Source organism: Rhinatrema bivittatum, chromosome 19, assembly GCF_901001135.1.
Source record: "Rhinatrema bivittatum chromosome 19, aRhiBiv1.1, whole genome shotgun sequence".
NCBI classification, from domain to species: domain Eukaryota; kingdom Metazoa; phylum Chordata; class Amphibia; order Gymnophiona; family Rhinatrematidae; genus Rhinatrema; species Rhinatrema bivittatum.
This window is the reverse complement of record NC_042633.1, coordinates 28,363,668-28,381,936: the sequence shown is the minus strand read 5'-3', so window position 1 is coordinate 28,381,936 and position 18,269 is coordinate 28,363,668. Positions and strand designations below refer to the sequence as shown.

At 44.8% G+C, this 18,269-nt stretch overlaps 1 protein-coding gene across 4 annotated transcripts in view; it reads left to right on the top strand.

Annotated features, from left to right (window-relative positions):
• LOC115080195 (butyrophilin subfamily 1 member A1-like) overlaps positions 1-14,449 on the top strand; it is a 42,836-nt gene extending 28,387 nt beyond the window's left edge. For all 4 annotated transcript variants that reach the window (XM_029584316.1, XM_029584317.1, XM_029584315.1 and 1 more), the window contains 4 exons: positions 5,372-5,392; positions 6,568-6,588; positions 6,684-6,710; positions 12,480-14,449. In XM_029584316.1, the coding sequence (XP_029440176.1) occupies positions 5,372-5,392; positions 6,568-6,588; positions 6,684-6,710; positions 12,480-13,009 (599 nt within the window). In that variant the 3' untranslated portion in view covers positions 13,010-14,449. The remainder of the gene's footprint in view (positions 1-5,371; positions 5,393-6,567; positions 6,589-6,683; positions 6,711-12,479) is intronic.
• Positions 14,450-18,269: the final 3,820 nt, after the last annotated feature.

The window sequence follows — 18,269 nt, the reverse complement described above, 5'->3', positions numbered from 1 at the left end:
TCAGCATCCAGCCTTGCAATCCTGTACCGCTCCCAGGGTGGTGTACCCAGACCTCAAGCAGAGAAACCATGACAAATTGTTTTTTGTTTGTTCCCCCAACCCCCATTCTGCAGGGGAGTGGTCCAGCTGACATTTTCGAAACACAGGCAGTCCATCATTTGATGGACAAATCCCCTTAGCAGGAAAGAATTAATTAACAATGAGTTAATTAACAGTTCATTGTTTATTATACTTGTATACCATTTTATTAGGTTCAGCTTCATATTTGTATTGAAATATATTCTGTAATATTGTATTCACTATCTTCAATTTTATTATGTTCTGGCATTTGTCTCTAATTTTTTTACATTAAATATGTTAGGCTGCATAGAGAGAGGAATATCTAGAAAGAAAAGGGAAGTGATAATCTCCTTGTACAGGTGCTTGGTGAGGCCTCACCTGGAGTACTGTGTTCAGTTCTCAAGATCGTATCACAAAGGAGACCCAGGCAGGATGGAGTCAGTCTAGAGGAGACCTAAAAGGTGGGTGGTCTCCATCGAATGACTTATGAGGAGAGGTTGAAGAACCTGAATATGTATACCCTGGAGGAGAGGCGGAGCAGGGGTGATATGATACAGATGTTCAGATACTTGGAAGGTTTTAATGATCCATGGTTGTCAACAAACTTTTTCCATTGGAAACAATTTAGTAGAACTAGGGGTCACGATTTGAAGCTCCAGGGAAGACGACTTAGAACCAATGTCAGGAAATATTTCTTCACTGAAAGGGTGGTGGATGCCTGGAATGCCCGAGGTGAAAGGGACTGGTACGGGCATAGTTCCAGCCCAGTCTCTGCAGCATCTGCTCCACCAGTTGGCAGTGAGGCCCTACTGGGCCTTCCTTATAGTTTGTGTCAAACTCACCCCAACGCACACTGTCTAATGTACTACTAGTATAGTAAAAGCTTTTCTTCTGTCTCCATCTGCTGGTAGGGAAGAAAACCCCACTCACATGAACTGATTTGGGGTACAATAAGGAAAAATACAATTTAGAGTATAAATGCTGCATAAAATAATCCAAAAAAAACCTATTCAAGATCTGTCCGACCATATTTCAGCCAAGGCAGCATGTCTAATTTATGCAGCCAAAGTTTTTGGTCACCTCGATTTCTTGAAATGTTCAGCCAAACTTAGGTGTCTAGATTTTTGACTGAATTTTCCTAGATTAGGCACTCAGCCTTGAATAAAAATGGGTTCCTAAACTCAACCTTCCCCCTGCCACTGGTAATGCCCTCCCACAGCATTTGCAAGTAAAGCTGGGGGGATAACAATTCTCTCTGGCATCTCCCTTCCCTCCACTACTTTTAAAAGTGAAGATGGGGGAGGGGAATGACAGCCCTGAATCATTCCCTTGCCCTCTCACTGCTTTTATAATGTTCACCATGGGACCAGCAACCCTCCCAGGGATCTTTCTTCCGCCTGGCCAAATGTACAAGTATGGTACAAGGCTGATGGCCCCCTATAATCCTTCCTTCTAAAGTCCTGTTTCCATCCAAAATCTTCCCCCCTCTTCCCAAACCGAGCTAGAAGAAGGATACAGTCTTACTACTTTCCAGCTTAGTTTTCCCTGTTGCTCTGACTGTTGCGATCCCCCCTGCTGCTGCTGCACTACAGGAGGTCTCTTACCTTCCTCCAGAGGCCGCTTTGAAGCCAGGGCCTCGTCTGTGTTCCATCCGGGACTTGCTCCAGGGCCTGAGAGGCCTAGCTGTGCCTGTGGCTTGCATGCCTCAGCGTTTGGACTTCCTGTTGGGCGACGCCCTTCCATAGGGGCTGGCCCGCAGCTCTCTACCCTAGTTATAGGACCAGCGGTGGGCGGTCCTGGCAAGCTCCTCCCAGGGAGTTGCCTTCTACCTCCAGTATTTAAGGACTGTCTGTTCATTTGCACCGGGCCTTCGGATTGTGCATTACAGTTGTCTGTAACCTCGCTGATCCAGGTCCTCCATGTTTCCTGATGTCTGCCTTGACGTGTTTCCTGATGTCTGCCTTGACGTGTTTCCTGATGTCTGTTCCTGTTCTTGCCAGCTGTAAGGACTTCGGATGTGAGTATCCCAGCATCGGAGTTCCTGTTCGCCTGGGTCTTCCCCACGCCCTCCTTCTCAGCGTGGTCCGCGACCAGCCTTCCTGGGCTGTGTAGGGCGCGTCTGGGACAGGGTGGTCCGCGACTCAGTCCCACGGGTGGGCTGAGTAGGGCGCCCTGATGGACAGTGCCATGTTTCCGCCCAGCCTTGTCTACAGTGTCTGCTTCAGTCCTCGCCCGGATGTCTTCCTGTCTCTGCCTTGACCTACGTCCTCGTCTGGTTCCTGAGCCTTCTGTCCTGTTGGGCCCTGGAGTGGCCAACAGGAGGGATTCGTCCCCCGGGCTCTTGAGCTTCTGCCAGCCGAGGGGGCTTCGGATGTGAGTATCCCAGCATCGGAGTTCCTGCTCGCCTGGATCTTTCCTGTGTCTCGCTTCAGCCCTTGTCCTGATGTCTCCGTCTTGCTTCAGCCTGCTTCTGCCCCGTCTGATGTCTTCTGTTTAAGGACTCTGTCTGCCCTCGCCTCTGTCCGGCCTGCTGCCCATTGCCGTTCCCAGCGGCAGGTCCGAAAGGGCCGGGAACAGTCGGAGGACCGTTCATTAGTCAACTTCCCCGTGTTGGCTACCATGGGCATGCAGGTCTGGCTGAGGGTCGGACTCCCTGCTTCTGTTCCTGCCTGCCTGGCTCACCATGCCTGCTCAGCTCACCTCCCACGGTGTGGCCTTGGGCTCCTCCTGGGGTCCTGCCGTGGCCCAAGGGCTCACCACCCGCCCGAGACGACCGCGCCCGCGCGCGCTCGTAACACTGACAACAACACACAACTTAGATTCCACTTGGGTTGCTCATCTTTATCAGCCTCCAGTGTGGGACAGCATCCAAAGCTTTGTTGAAATCCAAGTATTCCACATCCAGCACAAAGCTCAAATCTATCTAGGTTTAGAAGAAAATGCAACAATCCAGCATAAGCTAATGAGAGAGAAGATCAGCTATTGAAAAGTGCTTTAACAGCACAGAATAAGATGCAAGCTATCAACCAACTTGCAATCCCTGCACTCTCCTACAGTTTTAGAATTGTAGACTGGCCTGATAAAGATCTAAGACTAGACAATTATTTCAACGTGGGGAAGGAATGAGTGAGAATTCACCAGTGTGGGGGGAATAAGAAACTGAATTTGCAAAATGAGAGAAAAAAAACCTCTTTAAAGAATCAGACCAGCAAAGAAGGAAAAACAATTGGTAAAAGCGCAAATACAGGGGGAAATACAGAGTTACTTCTGTAACCCCATGTGGATCAAAATGTGACACAGGAATGGCTAAGGTGAAATCAACTTAAAGCTAAAGATGAGAGATTGATAATTGCACCATAGGACAGTGGACTACAGGGAAGAGTTTACACCCAGTGTAGAAAAAATGCTCAAACGGACAAATGCTAGATGTGATGTACTGATGTCAGAAGACCTGGATACAGAAAGGCACAACAAGGTGCCACAGCTTATCCACTGGAAACTGTGTAAATACTAACACACTGCTGTACCAGAAAAACACTGGGACCTTGACTTTGAAAGAATCGCTTGAATGAAGTTGTCCTAGTCCTGTACAGTCTTTTCCCTACAGATACAAAGCTTGGTGCAAGAAAACAGGAGGAAACACAAGAATAGCATTGCTAATAGAAGCGTCAGTACCAATTGATTATGCTGTATGGTGTACAGAAAGAGAGAAGATCCACAAGTACCAAAAGACGTAATTGGAAACCACAAAATGTGGCAGGAAGATACAGAAATCATCCTAATTGTATGGGGTGCCACTCGTGTTATTAAAAGGAACTTCCAGGTGCATCGTGATAGGTTGCATGTACGTATTACATCTTACGAACTCCAGAAGGAGCCTCTCTGTGGCACAATGCAAATATTGAGGTGAGCACTACCAGTACATTTCGTGAGACTGAGATCATTCACAACGTATCCTGGCTTTTGAGTGAGGTTCACTTTTGTCATGGTGTGCACAAACAAACCCGTTCAATTTGGCAGCATTAACCTGAATCTAATTCTCTGGTCAACCAATCGAAGAGATGATTGAGATTTTTCTGACATGATCACGCTATGCTTTGGATCCTCTATTTAGTGCATATGTGGGCATGTTACATTTCTAATGAACTCGCATATCCAAAACACGGAAATAGTATGATAGGAACCTCCGTAGGGTACAAATGGTGGATGCCGTGTCCTGGGTCTTCCCCTTGTCCACATCTCCCGAGTCCCCGGTGACAGCAGCTCTTGCATCCTGTCTAATCCATGCCCCATGAAGAGGCCCTGAAACCCTGCCACGCCGTTACAGTAAAGAGTGCACTTTGACTGCTTGCTGCAAGGAGGCTTTCCCAGGCATATGTTTGGCATGGAAGAGGAAAAACGTGCAAGAAGATCATGACTTTTTCAAAGTTACCCCTGCCAGTCACTCACATGAAATAGCAGGCTCGGTGCATTTGGGAGCTTTTAATGTTCATACTTTAGGGTCAAATGGAAACCATGTGGGTGGTGGTACTCTGAGAATTGGTGTACGGTGTGCATGCTGAGCGCGCTATTTAAAGAAAATTGTCCCTTTTATCTCATTTTTAGAATCGACTGTGATCCGTGATGTCATTAATGATCTCACCATAGCACAAATCAGAGTGGGAGTCTTGTGGTCGTCGCAGACGCCCAGTGATTGGCAATTTCTTTACCTTTTCTATGTTTCTCTCTCTTATGGATGGTATGAGTAGATTTATAAGGCAATTTGCAAAGAGACTGCGTTGGTGTAAAGTATGCAGCCATTTGTAGCTCATGTGCTTTATGTGGAGTTTCAAGAGAAACCACACCGCTGGCTGTGGGCACTCTCAACGCTTGTACCAGGCCGCTGTCTTCTCTTTGAAAATCAGCAGAAAGTGCGTGCGCTAAAAGCGGCTGCATATTCTCGCACCTGCGTTTTGTGCAGGTGAGGGAAAGGGGATAAAATAGGGTGTGCACGTGACAAGATGTCAAGTACAGGTGCTGTTTTATTCCCCTGATCTCGGCCTGCCCAAAGGAAGGTCTCCCCTTTGTAGCACAGCTGGAAGTATGCGTGCTGTGGCTACTTTTCAGCCATACCAAGGCTAGGCAAATCTGTCTTTCTCCAGATACATGGCTTTCAGAATTGTGCCCTCCCTAAGCATAGCTGAATAAATCAAGAAATGAGTATGAGTCGAACCAATGAAAAGAACAAGCGCGACTACGCCACCATGAGAAATCAAATCTTGCTGTCAATGTCTGTTTGGTACTGATCGTGCCTTCTTTTGTTTTCTTGCAGCACGGCTTTCTGCAGATGTCCGTAAGTAATTGTAAAGTTCTTTACGGTGTCTAAAAACATTCTATTCTTTTTTTTTTTTTTTTAAACTCTAGCCCTTTATTCCCCTGATGTCTGATCGCTCCTGCCCTGCCATACATCCTTTTGAAAATAGCTCCGGCTGGCCCTCCTACTGGCCCGGTGTGATATCAAAATGGCACTGATCTCAGGGCTGGCCCAAGCCATTTTATAAAGGGTTTGCAGCAAGGCAGGTGCCATGTCTGTTCTGCAGCATACACTCCCACAGGAGGGCCCCAGCCTCAGTATATTTTGAGGGGGTTGGAGAGGGCCATCAGTCTGGCCTACGGAGGCCCCAGATGGGCTTGGGCTCAGCCCAACCAGGTAGGCCTAGGCCCTGCAGGCTTCATTTGGAGGGCAGGAGGGGGATCAAAGGAACCTGGGGAGGCCCTGTGAAGCAGTTGTGGGGGCCTGAGGGGGTGGGGAGACTTTTTTTTTTTTTTTTTAATGAACTGGGGCTTTTTCGGGGGAAGGCCATTTTCAGTTGGGACGTGCCACTCTTAAAATGAATAGAAAAAAAGGACCCTTAATATAACATGTAGACACAATCTTGAAAAATAAGACCTGTTAAAATGATGTCTGAAGAAAATATATTTGATGCTGAGTGTACCTTCATACGATGCTGTTCAATGATTCAGCTATCGTGACTGTGAGCCTGGTGAAGGCTTCTAATCATTAGGTACCTCAGATGAATGCTCTTTGAAATGTCCACATCCAAATAATTATAATATCGGTGTTAAATGTGCCATTATTGCCACTTATCTTATATCCAGTCTGTCACAGCCGACATCAAGATGTTTCGGAGGCTGGCTCCTTCATCAAGGGCTGGTAACTTTGAGAAAGACTCTTGGAATGTAGATTCTATAAAGAGCAATTGTGAAGACATCTATGAAGTTATTGAACACTTAAATATGAATACACATCGAAGGCGGCAGTTTGACAATTTGACCACCTGAGAGCTCAACATTCTTTAGATGGAAGACTGAAAGGAGCTGTCATCCCAGTCTTAACATTCAGAAGCTACAGCAGTGTGTGCTAATCGTATTACGTGACTCTAAGGATGATTTGGTAAAGAGATTTACAACTAAGTTTTACAACTTAGGAGCTCTAACTTGTCTATATTTGTTTTTTTTTAATTGTAGAATCTCTTTCTGCAGAACTTGGTAAGATTTTGTTCCCGAGTATATCAAAGTGTTTAAGACTTTCTTTCCTGTGATTGTCTGAGCTCTGATCCTTGCGTTTCTTTGTCTGGTTTCAGAATGGAGAAGATGCCGTAGCTATGCAGGTAACATCTGGCCTATCCAATTTGAATTTCTTCTCTGTGCAGCTGTTCCCAGCGTAGGCTCTCAGTACAAACTTCTACAGATGATGATAGGGAGAGAACATTAATTTGTTGTGACACAAAAGTGTGTGTGTGTCCTGATCAGGGGCACTACTAGGTACCTAAAAGAGCCAGGGTATGGGCTCATAAGCCCTTCTTTTCCCTCCCCTTGAGGTTTTGATGATTAACTCAATCATGATCAGCCACTTCCTCTCCCCAAGAACAATCCTCTAAAAACACATAATTGGACATCAGACAACTGATCTCTTTTCTACGTTCCAGTACAGCTGTCTTTAGACAGAAGAACCATCTAAGTAACAAATAAATCCCTGGCCACATTCAACCATCTAGTAAAACTACCCCTATAATTATTCAAGAGCATCAATCAATAAATATTCTTCTATATGGGAGTGAAGTCTGGGGTCTGTACAGGATAGGACAGAATCCCAATATAAAACCTGCACCTCAAGTTCAACTGCAGGCTCTAAAACACCAGTACACCTCCTATTAGGAAAACAGAACAAGTCAGGCTGCTATAGCTCCCTACACAGAAACTAAACTCTAGCAGAATACCTCACCTCGGTCACACATGCCGAATACAGACAAACCCTTGCCAAATGGAGAATAAAATGTAGAAATACAAATGTGCAGATAAAAACCTGAACTGGAAACAGCAACAAGCCAGATTCTGTATGCAGTGCAACAATGGGAAAAGCAGAAACATCACCATTCCTCATAAAACAAACAATAAAATCAAGAACTATAAAACATTGATCATAATAGTAAAGCCATACTAATAAAATTAATAAATATTTCAAAACAGCTAACAAATAGAATAACTCCAAAAATTAAAAACTCATACATTTTTTTAAAAATTTACCTATCACCAATAAAATATTTCAAGACAGCACACACATCAAATATCACCCAATCATTAAAACTCATAAGGATAAAAATCCCCTGCTGTCCCTACATTGGAACTTTGTTGCGTCCGTCTGTCGCAGACTGCTGCGACCGCTTTGCCTTTCCTCTTTTCTTCCATTTCCCTCCTCCTTGGGCAAGATGGCTGCCTCCAATGCAGAGTGCCGAGGGCCTCGGCATCTCCAGCTTAGCATGGGTGTTCCAGTCCACCATGCTCACTCCCGTGACCTATTAGGGCGCGCGCGTGCACATCTCCTACACTCAAATACACGTCATGGCGGGAACCTCGGGGGTGTCCCCACCACATGACGTCAATACCTCCGGGTATTTAAAGCCTCCGTTTCGCTACCACCTTTGAGTTAGCAAGGACTTCGGTTTAAGCTACTCTGACCGCTCTAAACTGCACACTTAGACGCCGCTCTACACTCCAAGGGCCTCGCTCCTCAGAAGCTCAAGACACCCGCTCTTTTCAGGATCTCCGGACTATCAGGTAGTCGCTCCTCGAGGGCCTACCAGTCTATGTATCCTGTACCACGGACCTTCGGTCCCACCATCTCTCTACCAGGAAGACACCTACACTCCTGTGTATGATCCGGTGCTCCAACTCCACCCACCAGGCTCGGTGTTGCCCGCTCCACGGGTCCCCACCTCTCTTGAACATTTGGGTGAGATTCTACATCTAAGACTGTTGAACGTATTGGCACCTTGAGAACCTCAGTGCCTTACCTTCCTGCTTCATACCATCTATCTACAGCAGTACAATAAAGACTTCCATTCATTCCGTGTCTGCTATCTGAGTTTAGCCTATCGCTGTGGTTCCCCATGGGGCCCCTCCCCATGGGCGGAGTCATCTCCACAGCGACCAAGGGTCCACAATGCCACAAACACAACAAACCTTAGATTTCTAGTCACCCTGCGATGTCTTGGATTTGTAGGGTGAGGTGGGGGCACACAAACCTTTTCCTCTTGTTTCATATACACACATTCTGTAACACACACATTCTCTCTCACACACACACTTACACACTTCCGCCCTTCCAGACCTCTTTTTTTGGCTGCTGCAGGATGGGGTCTGTTGCAGCCTTGCTGGGCCTCTCCTTTTCTTCACAGTCCAACAGCCGCTGAAGGAGACTTAGGGCACGGGCCCGTTATGTCCAGGGCAAACACCCCCCTGCTCCTGATCAGACACTGCAGGGGCAGGGAGTGATTCGTCTGGTAAGAAGAGAGCAGGGACAGAATTTCTGTACCTGCGTGACCTCCCTAAATCTCTACTGGTGGGATAAATATAACATTTACAGTAGAGACTGTTAGTGTGGAAGTAGCAGACCTGAAAGTAAAAAAAAAAGAGCCATGGTGCCAGATGGGATACATCCTAGGAAATGAAAGGGATCTCAGAAAGGTTCTGGCAGGTCCACTGAATGATCTGTTCAATAGATTTTGGAGAGGAGAATGATGGATATGGTCCCTTTTCATAAAAATGCTAACAAAGAGGAGTATGGAAACAGGACAGGTAGAAGCCATATTCAATACCATTTGCCCAGCCAAATTCGGATTTAGCCGGCCACATGTCTGGATTACAAATGCCCACTGGCTAACCTCCTCTGCATTATCCAGCTAAGTAGTAAGCCAGATAAAATTTAGCCAGATAATTTAGGGATGTTTTGGAGTGATTAGGGAGGAGTTAACATACCCGGTAAATTTATCCTCCTAACTCCGATTTCAGAGTTAGCCAGCTAACTTTTGCAGCTAACTCTGGTCATGCCATAGGGCAGTCTGAAATAGGCTGGTTAAAGTTATATATGCAGCTGAATATCCCAACAGTTAGCTGGTTAAGTTTATCCAGCTAAAATTTCTGGCCAGACAGCAGCTGAAAATGGACCACTTAGTCATACTTCAGGAATGGATAAATTAATGGAAGCTCTACTGAAGGATAGTGAACGATCTATATTCCAGTGTGTTGGAGGATCTGAGGCAACATGACCTTACCAGAGGGAGAGCATGTCAAATGAGTCTCATTTATTTGATTAGGTGACTAGAGACTTAAACTGAAGGCATGCACTGTATGTGGTTTCCTTGGATTTCAGCAAAGCTTTTGATACTGTCCCCCACAGGAAACTCAAAAATACACTGATCAGCGTAGGCCTGTGTCCCCAGTGGGGGATTGGATTAGAAACTGGCTGAGTGATAAACAGAGGGTGGTGGTAAATGGCATTCACCATGAGGAGAGAGAAGTGTTGAGTGGAGCACTTCAAAGATTATCCTGGTGATGGAATTTGCAGAGGGATTATTAGGGGAAAAAAAAGTTTGTTTTTTTGAAGATGATACTTTTGATCAGCAACAGCGTGGACCCCCGTGAGGCAGTAGACAGAAGGAGAAGTGATCTGGACTGACTTTGATTGGAGTTGGTCCTGAGGGTGGCTACTAAAATGGTCAGTGGTCTTTCATTCTAAAGAATATGGGGACAGACTTAAAGATCTAAACATGTACACCCTAGAGGAAATGTGAGATAGGGGAGATATAATAGAGAAATTTAAATATCTCACAGGTTTCCATGCACAGGAGGTGAGCCTTTTTCAATGTAAAAAAGGATCTAAAGTGAGGGGTCATGGGATAAGGGTGAAAGGGGGTAGACTCAGGAGTAAGCTTAGGAAATATTTCTTTACAGAGGGGGTGGTGGATGCATGGAACGGCCTCCCAGTGATGGAGACAAAAACGAATTCCATAAAGCATGGAATCAACATAAGAAGTTACCATACTGGGTCAGAGCAAGGGTCCATCAAGCCCAGTATCCTGTGTCCAACAGTGGTCAATCTAAGTCACAAGTACCTGGAAAGTACCCAAACGTTAGATAGATCACAAGCTACTATTGCTTATTAATTACTGTCATAGCAGTTTATGGATTTTTCCTCTAGGAACTTATCCAAACTCTTTTTAAACCCAGCTACACAAACTGCTGTAACCACATCCTCTGGCAATGAATTCCAGAGCTTAACTATGCACTGAGTGGAAAAGAATTTTCTTTGATTTGTTTTAAATGAGCTACTTGCTAAATTCATGGAGTGCCCCCTGGTCCTTCTATTATCTGAGAGAGTAAATAACCAATGTACATTAACTTGTTCAAGTCCTTTCATGATTTTGTAGACTTCTATCATATCCCCCCCTCAGCCATCTCTTCTCCAAACTGAACAGCCCTAACTTCCTTAGCCTTTCCTCATAGGGCAACCATTCCATGCCCCTTATCATTTTGGTCACCTTTCTCTGCACTTTCTCCAGTTGGGTGAATAGGTAGACTGGATAGGCCATACAGTGTTTTTCTGACATCACATTTCTAAGTTTCTGGAAAGCTTGACGGATAGTCGTATACTTGGCAGTTAAGATTCACTGTAAAAAATAAAATAAAGTAAAAAGTACAGTCATGTACCTGGGGCAGAAATCTGCAGGGGCATTATGTGATAAGAGCTGATTTGCACCAACCAAGATGAGAAACTTTGGTGTGAAGGTATCTGATGATCCAAGGTAGTGACAATGTGATAAGGTGGTGGCCAAAGCCAGAAGGATGCTAGGGTGCATTGGAAGAGGTATAACCAGCAGAATACAAAAGTGGTGATAGTGCCCCTGTACAGGTCAGTGGGGAGGTCTCACTTATAACACTTCAGTTCTGGAGCCCATATCTAGATAGAGGTGGTTGAGAAAAAGGCAACAAAATAGTGTAATGGGTGAACCAAAAGCCATCTGAGAAGAGACTTGAGGACCTAGAGGAAAGGAGAGAGAGGGGGCATGTTATCTCAGTACCAGTAAAGTATTAATAAGAAGAGAAATAGGGAGAGAAGGCCTGAAATGGCCTACCAGCAGAATTGTTGGAGGTCAGTACTTTAATTGATTCTGGGTACGCTGGAGACTGGCATGGAGGGCAGTGGTAGCAAAAGGAAGACAATGGGAGTGGGGAGCTGATATTGGTTCGAACACGGGAGTCTCTCTGGTCATCTACCTACCCACAGTGGAATAATCTCAATTGGGCAAGCAGAATAGGCTGCTTCGATTGATTTTCGGCTGTTATTTACTACGTTACTATGTCAGGTCTGGGAGTAGTGTAAGAAGCAAGGAGTGCTGGATGAGCGGAGCGTGTGGCACTAAAAGTGCAGCAGGGAGTGGTCTGTCTGCTGTTACAGGCAAGGTGGGAATGTTTGAAATTGAAATTAAAGGGCTGCTCAGTTTAAACATTTCTAGAGTCGCCATCTGCAGAGAACAAAAACTCACTCTGGAGCAATTTCATCTAACAACCAAAGGAATTATTAGGAGAAGAAGGGGGCCAATGAGGAGTCTTGTGCCATGCAGCCTATGAAAGAGTAACACCCATGGTCCAATAAAATTGCTAGTATCCCTGGGCCTGCCAATAGCACAGCTCCTCTCATAGGGGTATATTCACCAACCACGATAAGCATTGAACGCAGAAAAAATGCTGCTTCTCATGTAACAGAGTTATCACAGCAATATCACACAATATTTTCATCAAAAAGTGCCCCAAGCGAACTGGGCCACCATTTCTTGGCGGAATTATTTTTGCAGATTTTTTTCGCTAGAAAAAAATACCATGGGGAAGTACTGTGGAGGGAAAAAAATACTGCAGGAATGCCACCTCCACCCCCCAGCATTTCTCCTCTCCTTGGCAAAATACTACAGCATAGTAAATGACCCCCAGAGTGTGAAGTGGGTGACTGAGAAAGCAGCCAATGAGGGCTAGAGGTGTGGGGATTAGGAACCAATCATAATTGTCCGCTTGATTGTCTATCATGAATTTGTCTCTCCTTACAGTGGCTGTGACGCTGGACCCCGAGACTGCTTATCCAACTCTCATCCTGTCCGAGGATCGCAAAAGTGTGGGACGCGGGGAGACAAGACAGGACGTGCCCGACGTTCCCCAGAGATTTGATTATTCCTGCTGCGTGCTGGGGAGCGAGCGCTTCACCTCGGGGAGACATTACTGGGAGGTGGAGGTGGGAGAAGAGACTGGCTGGGAGGTGGGGATGTGCCAAGACTCTGTGAACAGGAAGCGAGAGGTCAGACCATCACCTGAAGAAGGGTACTGTGTAGTGAGGCAGAGGAATGAAGGTGCATACTTGGCCTGCACCTCCCCCAGCACACCCCTCCCCCTGAGCGTGAGACCCCGGGCAGTGGGGATCCTCCTGGACTGCGAGGCGGGAAAGGTCTCCTTTTACAATGCAGATGAGAAATCTCTTCTCTTCACCTTCACCCACACCTTAACAGGGACACTCCTGCCTTTCTTCTACCCTTATCGTATTGAAGGTGTTCTGAAGATCCGAGCAGTCCCAGCCTGGGAATGAGACCCAATTTGGCCAAGCTCATATTCCTGCACATGGGAACTAGGCATCGGCACTTTTTTAAAATTTACCTCCATAGGTTTGAAATTCAAATCTGTATGCACTTTACTAATTTCCTCTGATGTGAACCCACTTACACTCTGGAGAACAGTAGCTGTGCTGTGGAGCCAGCACGTTTTTAGCCAGGCCGCGGAGGGACTGCCTGATGACTCTTGATCGAGATGCTCTGGTTTGGTATATACAATCTGTGGTGGGATTTTTCATTGTGTAGCACACTGAGGGAGACAGAAAGGAGAGCAAAGCCTGTGCCCAGGGGCGGCTTGCCCTATCGGGAGCTAGGGCTTCCCCCGCTAGGCCGGTCGCTCCCATCATATGACTTTTTCTTTTCTACTTCCCAGCAGAAGAGAAGAAGAGAGGCAGCTGCTAGGGTTTTCAGGCATTTGTTTACATTTTTTTTTCTATTCGCTTGTTGCACTTTTTTCAGCACTTCAAAGCAGATTACATTCAGCGTCCGTTTTCCTAACCGCTGCACATCCATGGGTTGGGAAAAACAGACGCTGATAAATTCAGCGTCCATTTTCCAAACCTGACTGCAGGTACCCTTGGCTGACCTACCCTAAGCTCCCTCCCCCTGAGGAAGCTTAGGGCAGGTCAGGAGTGAATAAATCAATATTAAAGTGTCAGGCACTAAATATTAATTTATTCACTCCTTCACTTATTGCTGATTGCTCCGTTCACTGTCACATGTCAGTGAAAGACCAAACACCTTTCAGAAGGCTGTCCTGAATAAACAATAGCTAGGAGGACTGTGATATAATGAAGATTTTGGTTCAGGACTTTGGTTCATTCAGCTAGTACCAGAATCCTTAGCTGTCTGCTTCAAACTGAATCTGCTGGGATACAGTGAACCTTTGACTGACCTCAGATTCAAGAATTTGGAAAAGACCTGAGAAACCTGTAGGCTCTGTAAAGCCTATAATTAAAGGCCATAAGGTTATCGATGGCAGATATCTGAACTATATTTCAAGCTTGGTTCTCACAGATTCCTATCTCATTGAAAGAAGCAGGTGAACTGAAGATTGCAGGTGAACTGGAGATTCCCGGAGGTCAAGACTAATTAAAGGCTTGGAACCAACAACAAAACACAAACATATCTATTTACAAAATACAGAAGATCAGAAGGAAACAGAGTGCATCAAAGCAATGCTAAGACAAAAGAACTTTTTAAGGTGGGAGGAATTTTCTCAGGGTAGAGAAGTTCAGTTTATGACACTGTCATATTGTGTGAAGGATCCTCTCACAAGCATTTTCTAGGTATGGTTTGAAAACTATAAAGTAACAGCTTTCACAAGAGATTGTAAGACACAGTGATGCTCTGCCTGTCTTACAAGGTTGGCATCTGTGCTTCCAAAGGTATGAAATATTAAATTTATATTTGTTCTAACTAAATTCTGAGTCATATCTTTGTTTGAAAATGTGCTGACAAGCGTCTTATTGAAGTCTAACATTTAGACAACTGTCTATGCTTTTTTAATTCTTAGCCCTAGAAAGCAGATAAAATAACTCTCTTTCAGGTTTCAATTTCAAATATATCACTTCCTAACAGAAAAGGCACAATCTTTTGCAAATATAAAGCATTATTACATTAAGCACAGGTAAAAACAAAATAAAATTATACTTACTTTCTGCAGGGCTCTGGCTCATGAAGATCCCAGCTCCAAAAAGATTTCAGTTTCCCCAGCACATGAGGCTGTGGCAAACCAAATCCAATTAGCCCCACCCACACTAACAATGGCTAAGTAGACTGGCTGTGCTTTTGTAATTCTTAGGGGCGGCCCGAGGACATGAGGCTGTGGCAAACCAAATCCAATTAGCCCCACCCACTAAGAATGGCTAAGGAGACTGGCTGTTTTGTTTTTTAATTCTTAGCCCTAGAAATATCACAAAATATCTTTCTTTCAAGTTTCAATTTCAAATCTGCCCCTTTCTAACAGACAAGGCACAATCTTTTGCAAATATAAAGCATTATTACATTAAACATAGGTAAATAGCAAAATAAAATTGCACTTAGTTTCAGCACGGCTCTGGCTCATGAAGATCCCAGCTCCAAAAAGATTCAGTTTCCCCAGCACATGAGGCTGTGGCAAACCAAATCCAATTAGCCCCACCCACTAACAATGGCTAAGTAGACTGGCTGTTCTTTTTTAATACCTACCCCTAGAGAGCTCACAAAATAGCTCTTTCAGGTTTCAATTTCAAATCTACCCCTTTCTAACAGACAAGGCACAATCTTTTGCAAATATAAAACCTTATCATATTAAGCATAGGTACATAAAATAAAATTGTAAATAGTTTCAGCAAGGCTCTGGCTCATGAATATCACAGCTCCAAAAAGATTTCAGTTTCCCCAGCACATGAAGCTGTGGCAAACCAAATCCAATTAGCCCCACCCACTAAGAATGGCTAAGGAGACTGGCTGTTTTCTTTTTTAATTCTTAGCCCTAGAAATCTCACAAAATATCTCTCTTTCAGGTTTCAATTTCAAATCTACCCCTTTCTAACAGACAAGGCACAATCTTTTGCAAATATAAAACCTTATCATATTAAGCAGAGGTACATAAAATAAAAATTCAGAACATAAAATTTCAATTTCAAATCTGCCCTTTTCTAACAGACAAGGCACAATCTTTTGCAAATATAAAGCCTTATCACATTAAGCATAGATAGATAAAATAAAATTGTACTTAGTTTCAGCAAGGCTCTGGCTCATGAATATCACTGTTCCAAAAAGATTTCAGTTTCCCCAGCACATGAGGCTGTGGCAAACCAAATCCAATTAGCCCTACCCACTAAGAATGGCTAAGGAGACTGGCTGTTTTGTTTTTTAATTCTTAGCCCTAGAAATCTCACAAAATATCTTTCTTTCAAGTTTCAATTTCAAATCTGCCCCTTTCTAACAGACAAGGCACAATCATTTGCAAATATAAAACCTTATCACATTAAGAATAGGTACATAAAATACAATTGTAAATAGTTTCAGCAAGGCTCTGGCTCATGAATATCACAGCTCCAAAAAGATTTCAGTTTCCCCAGCACATGAAACTGTGGCAAACCAAATCCAATTAGCCCCACCCACACTAACAATGGCTAAGTAGACTAGCTGTGCTTTTTTAATTCTTAGCCCTAGAAATCTCACAAAATATCTCTCTTTCAGGTTTCAATTTCAAATCTACCCCTTTCTAACAGACAAGGTACAATCTTTTGCAAATATAAAACCTTATCCTATTAAGCAGAGGTACATAAAATAAAAATTCAGAACATAAAATTTCAATTTCAAATCTGCCCTTTTCTAACAGACAAGGCACAACCTTTTGTACATAGAATGCCTTATCACATTTAAGCAAAAGTAAATAACAAAATAAAATTGCACTTAGTTTCAGTAAGGCTCTGGCTCATGAAGATCCCAGCTCCAAAAAGATTCAGTTTCCCCAGCACATGAGGCTGTGGCAAACCAAATCCAATTAGCCCCACCCACACTAACAATGGCTAAGTAGACTGGCTGTGCTTTTGTAATTCTTAGCCCTAGAAAGCTCACAAAATAGCTATTTCATGTTTCAATTTCAAATCTGCCCCTGACAGACAAAGGGCAATCTTTTGCAAATAGAAAGCACTATTACATTAATCACAGGTAAATAATAAAATAAACTTGTACTTACTTTTAGCAGGGTTCCGTCTCATGAAGATCCCAGCTCCAAAAACATTCAGTTTCCTCAGGACATGATGTTGCGCCGGAGGTGGACCCTTAGGCCGAGGTGGGGTTGGCACTACCTATAGGAGGTATCCTACGGGTCCCCACTGTCGACAGGTGGCGTGGGTAAAGGGTGGAGGCCAGCTGGTGCTTCAGCAATACCAGCTCTCATTCCCCATGGGTTGAGCCTTTGGGTACCGGGGCCGGCTGGTCTTAGGTGGGCTTCCGTATATCGTCGTCGATGGAAGGATCGAGAGGTCAGCCCAGTGGTGGTAACAGTAGAATGAAGAAGTCTGTACTGGACAAGGCAGAGTCCCGGAGACTGGCGCCAAGATAACCAAAGTCAGACAGGAGGTGCCCGAGCAAGAACAGGCCAAAGCCTGAATAGGCCAAGTCCAGGACATAGACTTAAGAAACGTCGTAGGGAAAGCTGAAGTCAGGTCCAGTGGAAATCAGGAAGCAGTGGCATAGGTAGAGCTGAGGTCCGGTCTTGGAGAGAGTCAACGGCGTAGTCATGCAAAGCAGAGGTCATGTCCGAGAAAGCAATACAAGTGTAGGTTAGGAATCAGGAACAAGGAAACCAGGAACAGGAGTCAGTGAGGATCAGGAACCAGGACCATAGAAGAATCACCAGTAGGCAACGAGTACACAACCAGCGTGGAGACCTCTTACAAAGGCAAGCCTCAGGAGTGGAGCCCGGACTTAAGTAATGGAATTCTGCTGATGTCAACATCCGGGGCTGCGGCCAATTTTCCGCCGTGGGCCCTTCATAAGACTCAATGGTACGCATGCACCAAAGGTGGGGCATATTGCTGGATGGCAGCGTCTATCCGCGGGCCACATGGAGAGGCCCGACTCGGAGCACAGGGATCTGCAGCGGAGTCAGAGGCAGCAGGGGCGGCCCGAGTACGGAGCCGGCAGCCCAAACGCCGCCATGGAGGAGAAAGCAGGCACTGGATTCATCTGAGAGAGGTGAGGGGGCCAGGCTGAGGGTCTGCCGAGGCTAGCACGCATAATACATGAGACAGTGGGAAACCCAATCCAATTAGCCCCACCCACATTAACAATGGCTAAGCAGACTAGCTGTTTGTTTTTAATTCTTAGCCCTAGAAATCTCTCAAAATAGCTCTCTTTCAGGTTTCAATTTCAAATCTGCCCCTTTCTAACAGACAAGGCACAATCTTTTGCAAATATAAAACCTTATCACATTAAGCATAGGTACATAAAATAAAATTGTAAATAGTTTCAGCAAGGCTCTGGCTCATGAATATCACAGCTCCAAAAAGATTTCAGTTTCCCCAGCACATGAGGCTGTGGCAAACCAAATCCAATTAGCCCCACCCACTAAGAATGGCTAAGGAGACTGGCTGTTTTCTTTTTTAATTCTTAGCCCTAGAAATCTCACAAAATATCTCTCTTTCAGGTTTCAATTTCAATTCTACCCCTTTCTAACAGACAAGGCACAATCTTTTGTACATAGAATGCCTTATCACATTTAAGCAAAAGTAAATAACA